The sequence below is a fragment of the Pelecanus crispus genome, chromosome 14 (genome assembly GCF_030463565.1).
Source record: "Pelecanus crispus isolate bPelCri1 chromosome 14, bPelCri1.pri, whole genome shotgun sequence".
NCBI classification, from domain to species: Eukaryota; Metazoa; Chordata; class Aves; order Pelecaniformes; family Pelecanidae; genus Pelecanus; species Pelecanus crispus.
In genome coordinates this window covers 16927211-16941838 of record NC_134656.1, presented here as the reverse complement: position 1 = coordinate 16941838, position 14628 = coordinate 16927211, and the positions used below count along the sequence as shown (strand labels likewise).

General features: G+C 37.0%; 1 protein-coding gene across 3 annotated transcripts in view; it reads right to left on the bottom strand.

Moving 5' to 3' along the window:
* ITCH (itchy E3 ubiquitin protein ligase) overlaps positions 1-14628 on the bottom strand; it is a 64514-nt gene that overhangs the window by 9055 nt on the left and 40831 nt on the right. For 2 of the 3 annotated variants that reach the window (XM_075721436.1, XM_075721434.1), the window contains exons 9-18: positions 14526-14621; positions 13045-13219; positions 11974-12040; positions 9280-9364; positions 8069-8197; positions 7316-7388; positions 6311-6382; positions 3919-4007; positions 3093-3252; positions 2678-2811 (exon numbers count right to left, since the gene is read on the bottom strand). In XM_075721436.1, the coding sequence (XP_075577551.1) occupies positions 2678-2811; positions 3093-3252; positions 3919-4007; positions 6311-6382; positions 7316-7388; positions 8069-8197; positions 9280-9364; positions 11974-12040; positions 13045-13219; positions 14526-14621 (1080 nt within the window). The remainder of the gene's footprint in view (positions 1-2677; positions 2812-3092; positions 3253-3918; positions 4008-6310; positions 6383-7315; positions 7389-8068; positions 8198-9279; positions 9365-11973; positions 12041-13044; positions 13220-14525; positions 14622-14628) is intronic. The other variant, XM_075721435.1, reaches the window with a different exon arrangement.

The window sequence follows — 14628 nt, the reverse complement described above, 5'->3', positions numbered from 1 at the left end:
TTACTAAACTTGAAGTTTGGGTCTCTGTACTTAGAGCTCGATGTGCACCCCTTCAGAGGTCTAAAGGATTTTCTCCAAAATTTTCATATCCTTAAGTGTTTTTTCAAAGGGACAAAACCTTTCATGGACTCCAACCGAGGCTCCTTTATCGCTATAGGAATTGCTACTGTTCTTTGGGTCACATTTGCTCTAGAGACAGCCTTCAGAAAAGTTCTTGTTACAGCCTTAAGCTTCCCTATTGGTTTCTTCTGTGGTTACAAAAAAACCCCAAACCAAAACCCAAAACCCAACAAACAATGAAACAACAAACCAGACAAAAAAAAAACCACAAACAAAAAGACCAACCCCAAACCCTGAGTGCAGGTTAATAAAAGCCAGCACAGCTCAGTCATTTGAAACCCTCATGTAAAGAGCAAGATGTAAGACAGTACGTTGAGTTTTCTAGTTCCTTGCTACATATGCAGGCTTCTCCGGTCTTTGACAAAATCTTTCATTAGGGACTGCTGGTACCCACGAATGCAGTACTGGAAGTTTCACACCAACAGTCCAAGGGTGGTATCTTGCAACACTGTATACTTTGAATTAAAATGAGGGGAAAAAGTAGTCTGCGATGGCTGTGGCAAGTCCCCATTTATTGCCATAGACAAGCAGCCCAATACTGACATCCAGGAGCCTCTGTGCTCTCTTTTAGACCATTATAAATTACATATGCACCAAAAGAACCATACCTAGAATAACCGTAACACACTCGAGCAGCACTGAAAGACCTTGCGATTATTGGGTGGTTTAAAGAAAACCCATTGCTTTGAAATGTAAAGAGTGGCCAGCTTGTGTACTACACACACAAATGCAAAGATGCAGCTATTGCCTACCGATAATGGCTTAAAATAACACCCTTTTAGTCTAGACTTTCCACAAAATATTAACAGATTGATAATGTTCATGAGGTAAACGTCATTATACGTGCAACTTGTTCCAATTTAGTCAGAAGACCATTCACCAGTAATAGCTTCCCCCAGGATTTAAGGCAAATTTCTTCCCTATAACTTGCATTTTTCAGTATCATATTTGCTTAGTCTCTAAAGCTCAGTAAGTCACAAGATGACAAAAACGTGCCCTTCTTTAAGGAATCCTGTTATCCGTTTTGTCATCAAAAAATGTACATATATTTTTTTTTTTTAGTTACAGAAATCAGGACTTAGAGCTTTGAGACCTTTTCTTCCCTTTCAGGTCTCAGTTTCATGGCATCTTTACTCAAATAGCAACTATTTTAAAGTTTTCCTAATGGAATTTTAACTCACTACACCTTTTAGCAGCACATACATTGAGTATGGAACATACTACTCTTTAAAAAAACAAATCAAAATTCCTATCTCAATTTGTGAACATCTTGTAAAGCTGCTTTCCCCTGCCCTTCATTACTCAAGATAATGCTTCCAAGATTCACTGCTACAGCAGATGACAATCTTGTCTCTTATATTTATTTCTGCATTTTAAAAGCCAAGCTATCCCCACACCTTTTATTAATTTCTCGAAGCATTTTTTAAATTATTCTCGTTTTGTATGATTCTTAGTAAAATGTTTTATCTCTCTAGTCACATAGGAGAGACTTAATTTTTCTGCAAATTGTTTTTACTACAACAGAAGCAAAAAAATTTTTAACTGAATTTGTCTTTTTGTCTCTCCCTTCAATTTTTTTGTTTTTTAAACTGCTGGGAAAGGAAAATCGCCTGTGTTACTGAAACAAATGGTGCACATCAACCATGGAGTACAACATCCTGGAGTCCTGCTACTGTAAAATAAGTACAGAATTACAATGCTTCAGATCTAAGGGTTTTTAAAAATGTTTTAAGAAATAATTTTAAACACATAATTCCAAAATAATTATGGTCTACAAACTCCAGATCCTTTTTACTCGCTGCTCTTTAGAGAGGAATCTGCAAAGGAGTGGAGAAGGACAACTCAAAAAGAGTATGAATGTAGAATAAAGATGCGTACATGGAAGGCTATACGTAGGATCGGTCTTGAATCATTCAGCTTGGAGCAAAAACCCAAGGACAGCCAGAAAAATACGTGAGCATTAACTTCTTTAAAGCATTAAATCTTCAATATTAACCTTTAAGTCAAATTTCAGGTATGACTAACAGAAGAATTATGTGGTAGTAAATAATAAACTACATTTGTTAACGTCACATTATTGTAGCACTAAACTTTTTATGTTTTCTAACTAAACCAGAGGTACTAGAGGCTCCTGGTTTTGGTGCTTAGTTGCCGGCTGGGGTTAAACCACGACACAGACAGAAACAGAGTGGACTTTTGCCAATTTCTTTTAATCAGTTATCTGAAAAGTTCTGGTGGAATTTACTCAAGCCATATTATTTGTAAGTGTTCAAGACTGCCACATCTGTACAACACCTAGCTAGATTTATTAAAAAACAGCAAAAATGGAATGCAAGATGCTGTGCAGAATATTCAATGAACCAGTAAGGCTTTTGCATTATCAAATTATTTTTTGTGTATCTAAAATTACAGTCAAAATTCCAGTACTGCTCTGCAGTTGATCTAGTATACTTTCCCGTGGGGTTTTTAGTAATAAATTTACACCTACTTCCTGGCATAAGTGAAAAATCAAAAACATCGTATTGCTATTTCAAGAACAAAATCAAGTCAAACTCACTTTACCCAGATGAGAGAGTTGTAAAACTCTGGGTCAACAGATTCTAAATCCTTGAGTCCTACTGGCTTGTTTAGGATACGTTTATAGAACGGCAGAGAGAAACCGGTGTCAATGAATTTCCCATGGAACAAAGCCTGAAGAACATGAAAACAGACAAAATAATGCAAAGGATGATTGAATACTTAATATGACAACATTGTGCACTCTGTACCAATGAAATTTGACAGCCAACAAATTAAAACAACCTAAATATCATGACTGCTAAGATGCTGAATTAACTTATACCAACAGTAGTTATATCCACCTGATAATAGTTTCAACTCAAAAATGAATTGTTTAATCATCCATCTGACACTACAATATTTATTTATAGGAAAAATTACATGAGAGAACCTCTTTCTACTTTTGAGCTTACCATGGCAATGAATCTTCCAATAAATCTGAAGTATTTCAGATGGTCTGGATTAATATAAGAGGCTGGATTTATCTGTAAGCAGTAGTTATCTTTCCCTGCATATTCAAACAGGCAATACATTGGGTTCAAAACTTCATGTGACAATAGAAAGAACCATTCCCTGAAATCACACAAGCAATAAAAACACATTTCAAAATAAATTAAATTAGAAATTGCTTTAGTTAACTCATGTTGACTTAGGAACTTGTTGGCACATAGGTAGTCAATCTGACTTCTCTACCAGAAAGTATGCTAGAGCAAACTGAAACCAAATTGAAACTAACACAAATTATGAATTAATATGCAAAATTACAATGATATGCAACTGTCAGTCATCTGGATAAAAAACACCCTTATCTAAATGAGCAGATTAAAAGTCTACCACCGATTTAAACTTTAGGGTTTTAGGGAACGCTAATTAGTATATGTGCTTCTCGGTTACATTCCAGTAAAGACTTTTGACTTGAAAGTAGATTTCTATTCACTTTTTCAATAAAACTCCTCTTTGATATTAACAGTTGTGCCAAAGGCTTGCTGTAGTTCAGTAAACTATGCATCTCTTATCACTGAGACAATTAAAGTAATTCCTAATGAAAATAATTTTATATAGTTTTAAGACATGCATACATCTTAAGGAACTGTCTTCCTCCAATATTCTGTGGAAAGATAAGGAATAAGCTTCACTAGTATTTTGAAAGCACTGCAGTCTGAGTATCTACTTTGGGGGAAGTCTTCACACCACCAACTTGCAGAAAAAGATACTATTTGCCATTTCAGTTCAGTTTACCTTGCAACACCTCCATAATCTAAGCCTTCTTCACCAGGGAAAATAACCCACAGACGTCTCCGTAGATCCTGAGGGCTGAAGCTCATTATCTTAGTAAAAGAAAAACAATCAGTTCTTTTTAAGGAAACAGCTATAAGCACTGGCTAGACTTACTACTATTTGCTATCAAGCAACATAACATTGAGTAATTCAGACCATAAAATGAACGATGAGTACATGAAGTACCTGCTTATGGAATGTTCATGGAATGTGAAGCGTTAGTGCAAACCTTTTTCCATAGATTAAAAAGTAAAAGAAATAGTAATTCTGAAATTAAAGACTTGGGATACTTAGGCCAGCAGCCTGTCTATAAGTATAGGACAGAAATCCAGCCAATAAATAACGGGCCCAAAGTGAGTAAATTCAGTATCTGTTAAATACCATACTGAATGGTATCCCAGTTACAAGTAATGAAGAGCTATGATCAAAGACTCAAAGAAATAAATTGGAAACAAAACAATAATAAACATACATTACATATTTTTTCTTTTTACAGCTTCATCTCCTGAAGAGGATAATAGAAATCTAAGGGGTTTTTTGTTTGTTAAGTTAGGAAGAATCAGAGATGCTTTTTTTTTTTTTTTAAACTGAGGGTGGTGAAGCACTGGAAGGGGTTGCCCAGAGAGGCGGTGGATGCCCCATCCCTGGAAACATCCCAGGCCAGGTTGGACGGGGCTCTGAGCACCCTGCTCTGGTTAAAGCTGTCCCTGCTCGCTGCAGGGGCTGGGCTGGGTGAGCTCTAAAGCTCCCTTCCAACCCAAAGCATTCTAAGCTAAGGAACTTTACCAATTCTGGTTTTAATACAATGACCAAATTTGTAATTTTGCTGATTTGGTCAATTGTCAGAGGTTTAGATAAAGAAATTTCACATAACACTTTTGTGTGTTGAAGAACCTTAAGTTTTTGTTTGCAATGAGAGGCACTGATTTTGGGTCAAGATCTGCATTTTAAAATCTGTCCTAAATGTCTGTAGTAATCATCAGAAAAAATTTTATAACCCCAACAGAGATATCTGCAAATGATGATACTTGTTAGTCATTCAAGTATAAAAAAATTAACTCAGATCTTTGTGACTATCATCTAAATTATTGATAAGGCACCCTGTTTTCCTAAGGAAACCCAGGTTTGCTGATCTTTACATAATTACATAGTCTATCTCTCGATTCTTTCCAGTACAGTATAATTTGATTACCTCTACAGTTACTGTAAAAGGACCAAGTATGATTTTAGAAATAAGGCTGGAGCTAACTTTCAGTTACAGGATTTATTTTGTCCCCTTCTAACCCCTTTATTTGAAGAGTTTACTGTTCCAAAAGAAAAGACTAGCCAACTGCACTACTTGTTGCTTCTGGTAAGCCAGTTTACAGTAATTTGAACAAGAAACATTAATCCTTATTTAAGAATATATTTATCTCAAGACATACTGTTCTATTTGTTCAAATTTCCTGGCTTGACACATCTGTGATATTTCTACAAGAAATGAAGCCTGAAGACGTATAGGAAGATTAAAAAAAAATCAGCTAGGGACAGAGGAAGCTAGAAGTTCCTATCTTCTTAGATAAGGTCTTTATTTTCTTAAGTTACTTTTAAGTCAGAAAAATACAGAAGTGGCCAAGAAGAGTACCTGCCAAAAGGAACTGTTCTGCACACTTCCAAGCCCGTTTCTATGTATCTTATTAGACTGACAAAAAGCTGCTTTTGGCTTCAATTTAACAAGCAGTGGGAGTGATTTATTGCCACAATGAACATTCAAAAAGTAAACGTAAAATTCAAAAGCCTTTGAAAATATTGTATAGAACAACTTTTAACCATGGTTTAGATCTATAGACATTAATAAGAATTTTGCTACTAATAAGCTAAAGAGAATTAGTAATTTTTGTTTTCTTTTAACCATTCGTTACTCATATAAAGACCCATGACACCCAGACTAAGATCAACTTACTGTATTTTGGTACATAGCCCATGCTTGTGTAACACACTGTTCAGTAAAAACGTGCCAACAAACATAAGCACAACATGAAAATTTCCTGAGAACAGGGAGCTGCTCTGCCACAGTGCTCCCCTCAAAATTAACTCAGATTTTAAAGAATTCTGAGGAAAAATTAAAAATAAAAAAAAAAAAAAATCACCTTCTCTGTCAGATGAATCAGTCTTTAGAGCCAGAACTTCATGTTTTAGCATGATCTTTTAATATGTAAGTATGAATGTATCCTAACTATTCAACTAGTATTTTTTTGTTAGTCTCACTTAAAATAACGTTAGCCAGATGTCAAAGGATCAAGAATGATATGTGACAATAAATTTAATCAACTCAACTTTTCATGCCCACTACTAACATGTTTTAATACGATACCTGTTGAAATGAGTCCTCGAATAGTGTTTTTCTGCTCACTGTAATCTTTATGTGTTGTGGCATTGCCAGTTGCTGAAATGAAATTTTTTAAAGGTGATGTGTACAATCACTTAAAGTTTCTAATACTGAGTTTGGACTGTTATTTGTTGTATATATTGTTTTCAGAGGTACAGTTGAATTTCACTACTCCGTATAAAACAAACCCAGTAATCAAGATATTGGAACGGTAATTTACTCCAAGATCAAATTGCTTCCAATATTGATATCTACAGTGAGGTATACATGCCTCCAGATCTGTACTCTTACAAGACATCGGAAAACATCAAGATCAATAACATACTCTAAGTCAGCAAGGCTTTCTACCCCAGATTTTAAAAATTAGAAAATTTAGGTTATTCTGCACAAAATTCAAAGTGAAAAATTAGGCTAATCTCTCTGCTGTTTTTCAAAGGATAATTCATTGACTCTTGAAAACTGGAACATTTAAACCTAAGACTTTTTCCTAAACACCAAGTTACTTATCTTTTGACATACATAGAGGACCCAAGACTGACACACTGGAATTTGATATTATGTTAGAGCATGCTAACGTACTACACAGTATATTCCTCAAAGTTTAGACATGCATGTTCTCTGTCAAATGCCCTGCATTTGTATTTATTTGTGCAGAAAGCAGATCTTGTATTAACTATAAAAATACTGTGCCTCCATATATCGCCTTATTAACAGCAGAAAGAAAACAGTATTCTGAAACCCACCACTTTAAAAAAAGTAGCTAAATGGATGTTTTCCTTTATTCTAAAAAGTTTTAAAGCCACAGCTTGCCTAGCTTTAAAGCTTACATGAGTTTATACAAGTCCTGTATTTACTCCCTCCTACTTTAACTCACTTGTAACCTTCAAGTAGTTTGATTACCTTTACTTGCAAGGCACTGAAGAGCTCATTTAAAGCATGTAAGCAAAACCAAAAAATGCAAACAAATATTCCCAAGAAATGAATCCGTACCTGACACCAGAATCTGAAATAATGGACCTTTGCCTTGAAATCACGCACGTAAGCTATCTGGGGTCCATTGTCTCTGGAACCAAAAGGAGGAAAAAATTGATTTCAAAAGTGTTTTTTTGTAATTTAAGTAAAAGCCTGCAAATGTATTAGTTATATAGTTGTATGGTTTAGTTGGCTATCTAGGTGGATGATTCTTATTCACTTATTTTCACTTATGCACTTATTTTTTGATTTTGGGGTGTAATTTTCTTGTTTTTAAACAAAAATCTTCCTTTGTAAGTTGTGGAGTGCATACACAGTACTTTTTAAATAGTATCTGATTATTAACTGTAAAAAGAAGATTCTAACAATAAGGATGCGATGACGTTCAGTTAATTTAAGATGGGCATTAAATTCTGGTTTTAGCTTCATTCTGGTTCCTAAAAATTAAAGAAGGGGTTGAGTGTACTTTTTTAAAAGAAGGAATAATAACTGGAAGGAAGGGAACTGGTCATCAACAGTGCTGATGAAGCTCGTCTATTACCCTCAAATCTTACATACTACTTGGCAAGAAGGATTCGAAAGTATTCAAAATACTGCCTTCTTCAGGGACAGTTATCAGTGGATGAAAAAAAATGAGAAAAATTAAGAAGCGTTACTACACGTAAAACTTTCTGCATAAAAAAAGGTACAAAGGAAAAAAACCCAACTTTCAAAAATGATGCATACTAAACTTCACTTTTGAAAACTTAGTATGATGTTAAAAACACTTACAGAGCAGACTTGCCCGTGCGGGGATCTATGTATGTAGTGGTTCTTCTATTGTGATCCACAAAATATGGAATACCATCCACAGTAAATCGCATTTCCCAGCCCTCTGGTAAGGGTTTCTCATTTAATTGACTATGGATACAAGAAAATATATGGTAACTGATCAACTAATATACAAGTCAATTGAACAATACCCGAGACAGTAAAAATTTTGGCAGATCTAGAAAAACTACGTATTGAGAAACCTTCCATTCAGTATTTATTCTGTCTTTTTTCCTCTTAAATTTTCATGTCAGCTCTCAGTTAGACTAAAATGACTGTTCAAATAAACATTAGCTCATTTGGTTGCACTACCCAGAAAAACAGCAAATAGAAACTTAAGGGAAAAATGTAAGCAAGGTTTACTGATGTTTCTTCCACTTACACAACAGAATTTTATTTTCTAACTATCAGGTTTTTACTCAAAAACTGACATAATTTTGATAAGTAGCTTTTAGTACCTCATGTATAATCACAGTAGCCAAAACCTTAAGAGTTTCAGAATGACAAAAGTAAAATGCAAACACTGATCTTGTCTAATTTTTCAACAACTTCCAACTCAATTTTGGTATAAACAAAAATAGATCTCAGAATATTGGGAAGAGCTGAGTAGTATCACTCCAGAGTGCTCTGAGTGATTTCCCTCCGTAGAACTACATTGTAGGACCACATTTCTAACTGTGAAGCCAGCACATTTGGTTGCTGGGTTGTATTAAGAGTAATAGTTTTCTTCCCCCCCCGCTTTTCTCTCTTTTTTAAAAGGTCTGAGGAGGGGTGCTGCAGTTTTTCAAGTTTGTCTTCTGTCTTTCAGCTATTGATTGTCTAGGAAATAATTGTTCTTATTCAGGATCCCCTGCAGCATCCCATCAAGAAATCCCTCCCCCAATGATACAAATGTTTAGACATGCATCTCCTCTTTATAAAAAGCACAGGAGCTGTTCTGGGGAATGAACTTATTGCTGTCGACCAAGACTTTCCTGGTATTTGTAGTATTACTAAGTAATATTTTGGCAGTTCCCATTTTGGCTAGTACCTTTCAATATTTTAACGGGCTGTCTGAAGTTTGTGCAGGACAGTCCATGTTTCAGCTGTGGGCAGTGCTTCCTAGCTCTCAGTCTCACTACTTCCTCACATTTTCATTCCAGACTTACATGAAGCTGCAACTGATTTCTTACCCCTGACTCCTAGGATCTTCCCACTGAGTGATTCGCGTGTTGTGATTGACAAAATACACTCTGCCATTGCTGTCCGTCCTCTTTTCTGCAAAGATACGAAAGGAAAAAAATTTCAGTACCTGCTTAATGTATTGCTGAGACTACAGCAAATAAAATAAATAAAATCAATCAGCAGACCCTGCCACAGCCTCTGCTTCTTCAGGTTTCTCTGTACCTCCTCTGACTCAACGTCTTTTCCCTTTCATAGACATTATCCCTTAACAGGCTACTCACAAACAGGAACCTGTCTTCACGCTACTGAGCGCTAGTAGTCGTACAAAACCACACCGTCGCCTGTCCTCAGTGAAAAGCTGCACTTAACCTCTGAACACCCTTAAGTTCTTTATATCTCAATTCTTACCCTGAAAAGTTCAGCTACCTCTACCTGCGCTGCTTATAGCCACAATCCTGACCACAGGAGAGGTTCTGGGCATCGTGACAACAATATAAGCATTTGTGTGAAGGCAGTAGCTCAGCACAGATTTACCTTCACTAGATCTACTGACCTACTGCTTGCACTTTTTAAAAAGGTTTTTCAGTATTTTTGCAAGTTAAAAATTTATATGGATTAAAATATTGATGAAGTTGAAATTTCCATCTTAAGATCCTTTAGTATGCTATTTATTTTTCAATTGTAGGGAAAAATTAATGGGAAGAAAAAAAGTGTAAGCTGTTTGCTCCACAGGAAATTCCAGCGGCTTTGATTATTGTAACATACCTTACAAGTAATACAGACAGTAAACACAAAATAGGTAACAGATGTATAGACAAGTATCAAGGGCTTCATATTCAAATTATGAGCAGGCAATAGAAAGTGATTTTCCAAGAAATACATTTATATTTTCTCTCAGAGAGTTTAGTATATGCCCATGACTGAACAAAGCTTATGATAAATGCCCTGGCTTGGTCTTCTCTACCATTCTGCAGCCTTTATGCAATTTTTATTTAGTGTTGCAAGAGAAATATAGAATACAAAATTATAAAAACAGGCCAAAATCTGACTACCACAGGTAAAAAGCTTCAATTTACAAGAGAAGTCTGGAAACAGACACTTGTCTATGAGAGTTACACCGACAGCAGAATTCAACATGATGTGGAAACTCCGTTTTGTTGCTTCCTGGGCAATGCCAGCCTAAAGAACTTTCTTTGAAATGTTATATATGTAATGCAACAAAGCACAAGTGTGGGGAACAACAACTTTATGGCATGAAACTGCATCAATACCAGAACTAAAAATCCAAATAGGTATGTTTGAAAAACAGACAAGCCAAAAACCCAGGTCTAACTCTGCCAAGTAATTACTTGCTTTAAAGTTACACAATACTGAGAACTTTACCTGTGTATCATGAAACTTGATTTCTTATATCTGCTTGATAGTCACATTTCTTATATCTGCTTGATAGTCACATTTCTTATATCTGCTTGATAGTCACATTTCTTATATCTGCTTGATAGTCACATTTCTTATATCTGCTTGATAGTCACATTTCTTATATCTGCTTGATAGTCACACCAGAAATGAGTTTCACACTTACATTTCTGTAGACCCCTGTGCTAGTTTTGGCTGGGGCAGAGTTAACTTTCTTCACAGTAGCTGGCATGGGGCCGTGTTTTGGATTTGTGCTGGAAAGAGTGCTGATAACGCAGGGATGTTTTGGTTGTAGCTGAGCAGCGCTTGCACAGAGCCAAGGCCTTTCCTGCCTCTCCCCCACCCCACCCGCGGGCAGGCTGGGGGGCACAAGGAGCTGGGGGGGACACGGCCGGGACAGCTGAGCCCAGGGCTGTCCCACACCGCACGGCGTCACGCTCAGCACACAGAGCTGGGGGGAGGAGGAGGAAGGGGGGGACGTTGGGAGCGATGGCGTTTGTCTGCCCAAGGCACCGCTACGCGTGCTGGAGCCCGGCTGTCCTGGGGATGGCTGAGCACCCGCCTGCCCGTGGGAAGGAGGGAATGGATTCCTTGGTTTGCTTTGCTTGCGTGCACGGCTTTTGCTGTCCCTATTAAACTGCCTTTATCTCAACCCACGAGTTTTCTCACTTTTACCCTTCCGATTCTCTCCCCCATCCCACCGGGAGGGAGCGAGCAGCTGGGTGGGGCTGAGCTGCTGGCTGGGGTTAAACCACAACCTGCCCCCCTCCATTTATATTAATTGTATATTGCTAACCCTGTAAAGTACAACAGCAAATTTATTCCAGGGAGAGGGGCAAGTCAAGAAGTGGTTAGTTGTCATTATTAAAAAAAAAAAAAACAAACCACAACATTTTCAGACCAACAAAACTCTCCCAAGGATAGGTTTGGAGAGGGAATTTGGCAGTCTTATTTAGAAGGGATTTGGAGTCTGATTTGGCAGGAACAGGATGGTGGGAGGGAATCCTGCCTAATGAAAGTGGTAAAAAAAGTATGACAGTGTGAAAGAAATTATCATGATAGTTACAGGGAGTAAACCAGAATACTTGATAGTTTCTAATCTACTTTGAAATTGCACATCCTTGTCAGGACTCTGTTTCAACAGCACATTTAATTAGATTTAATTTTAAAAGATCAGATTTTCATTTTTAAAAACTAGCCTAGAACAGCTGACAAAATAGTTTGGCAGAAGTACGCTTCAATGTTTAATTACATTGCATTACTAAACACTTTCAAGTCAGTCTTACCCCATCCATGTGGCAGAGGGCCAAGAGGATCAAACTCTTTGTTCTGCGTGGACGAAAAGTCCTGGTTCTGCAAGTCACACAAACAAATGGTGCATTAATGACTCGTCGCTTGCTTTCCAGATGTTCTACCATAGCCATCATGAATTACTGAAGTAAATTCATTTTTGTTAATGTTACATATAAGCAAAGATGCCAACTATTTAATTTTCTTCACAGAGAAGGCCTGTTTTACAGACCATGACATGCTTAATTAACTACAGTGCCAAGAAAATAATTATTCTTTGTTTAGTGCCCCTGCCTACGCAGAAGGGAAATCAGTACAGTAGCACTCAAAACAAACAGAAAGCAAACCACTTCATTCCTGCATTCAGTACAGTTCTCCTTATCACCATTTATGAGCTCTATTTTTATTCTCTACACACATAGCAAATTTAGAACCTGCACCGTTCTTGATAAACAAGTAGCATGAGCTGGAGTTATCTGAAGTCTACTATTCATCAGAGGTAAACAATGGATTTAAAATTCTGGAAGGATTATTTTCCATTTCCCTGCTTTCGTAACATTCATTGTGCATATTACATTTTACCCAAAGCAGAAATATATGTCCTCGTCCTGTGAGCTTGCTTGCCTTCCAGGTCTTTGGCCAAGCCAATACAAGATGCAATGCAAACAAACCAGCTTATTATTAAGCTGTAGTTTATTTTGAACCAAAGGCTGTTATCGGTATTGTAGATAAATTTTATCAAACAACCACATGTATATTCAGCTGACAAATAAAAAAACCCCTTTACACTGCATGTGCCGCCTGCAGCCACTGCAAGGACATGAACTAAGGTTACCAGTTATTACTTCCTGCCATGCTACACACACAAAGATACTATAGTATCACAAAGAATAAACCATAACAAACTCTGATATCTTTATGGGGAAAACTCACCCACAAACATGCCCAAAACCCACATACATACATACATACATACTTTCAATATGCAGAAGAGAGACTAATGGGCTGAAAATTTCAGAAAGATACCTCTCTTTCTTAACCTTTGTGGTCATCATTCTGTTCCTTACCCCATATATATATCTCTGATTAAATTGCTGCATAGCTCCTTGAAGCTGACTGCGCTGAAGCTGCCACTGCTCATAATTTCGGACAGACTCTAATGTTGGTCTCTGCCATGTTGTCGTTCTAGTGAAGTGGTCAACGTAATAAATTCTCCCCATGTTGTCAACTCGTCGCTCCCAGCTTTCAAAAAAAATTACAAGCAACAGTTCTCAGTAGCAGACAATTTTAAGGGCTCAGAAGCACTTTTAGGCAAACAGGCTGGAAGTGGACATAAAAGATGGGCTCATCAGCAGACTTCTTTTTCTCCTTTTACTCTCCACTAAAACTATGTAAGAGCTAAAATTGTTTGAGAAGGATTGCTTTTACTTTGTTGCATACTATACCAAGTCAGACTCGTTCCATATACTGTACTTTCAGGATTTTTTGATATAGTTTAAGAGCTGCACAAACCACTGCCAATACTATACCATCATTACTACATTTATCCCACCCAACCCGTAAGACAATAGTCTCCTGGTTTCTCCTAAAAAGACAGCAAAAACCCTGACAGTTTGGGCTGTACAATGCAAGGTTTCCTCACACTCTAATCTGACAGAAAAGGAAGGTGTGGGCATTGGGTTTTGGTTTGGTTTTTGTTTGGGGTTTTTTTTTTTAATTATTTTCAGTTCTTATGAAATCAGTACTACTTAACAAAACTTGAGTGAAAACATTATCATTCTCAATCAGTTTAAGTAAAACACTAGTCAATCCTCTCAGAGTTCAAAATAAACTGAGTATGGACAGGTGGGTTCCCTCTGCCAGTTTTTGTTCTTTAATATCAAGTTCTCTTTACTATCCCACGTTTTTACTTTGCAATTCTGTATAGCATGTGAACCACTTGAGCATAAGTGAAGTGCAACAGAATAATTCTTATGTTTTTCTTACGTTTTTTTACAAAATAAGAAACATAGAACGAATGTGAACACCGCTTCCATGTAAAGACTAACATCACTGGCTGTTCTGATGCTAACAGCTGGAAAAGCCTAATAACCAAAGCTGGTTTATAAGAACACAGTAAATTAGCAGCTGGGAACCCTGAGACAAGATCAAAGGACTGCAAACAGTAACCTTAGGATAAAGAGGTAACCAAGGGCATTCTTGCTCAAGCTGATAGTTACCTCAATACCAAAATACTTTTCTGTGGTTTTGGTTCTCTTTTACAGTCGGGGGTGTCTACTGTCTTTAACCGAGATCTGTTTCTCAGTAGAGATGCACTTGCTTAATCTTTGACAGGAAATTCAGATTCTGTTATTTTTGACATTCAACTTTTTTCCATACTACACACTATGCATTTTTGCAGAACTCCTGGGAGACAACCTGAAGCAATTGTTTGCACTGGGTTCACATTTCTATTTACAAACACGGCTTCTAGCTTTAGTAAACTGACAGTCAATTTCTGAAAAATCCAGAGGTATCCTAGACGATCATGTGACTTATCCCGGCTCACCTTGGAGGAAGAGGCTCTGGCCGATCCCACGTTGTTCTTTTTTCAACATGATCTACGTAGTATACTCGACCATGTTGGTCTACTCTTTGCTCCCAGCTGAAAA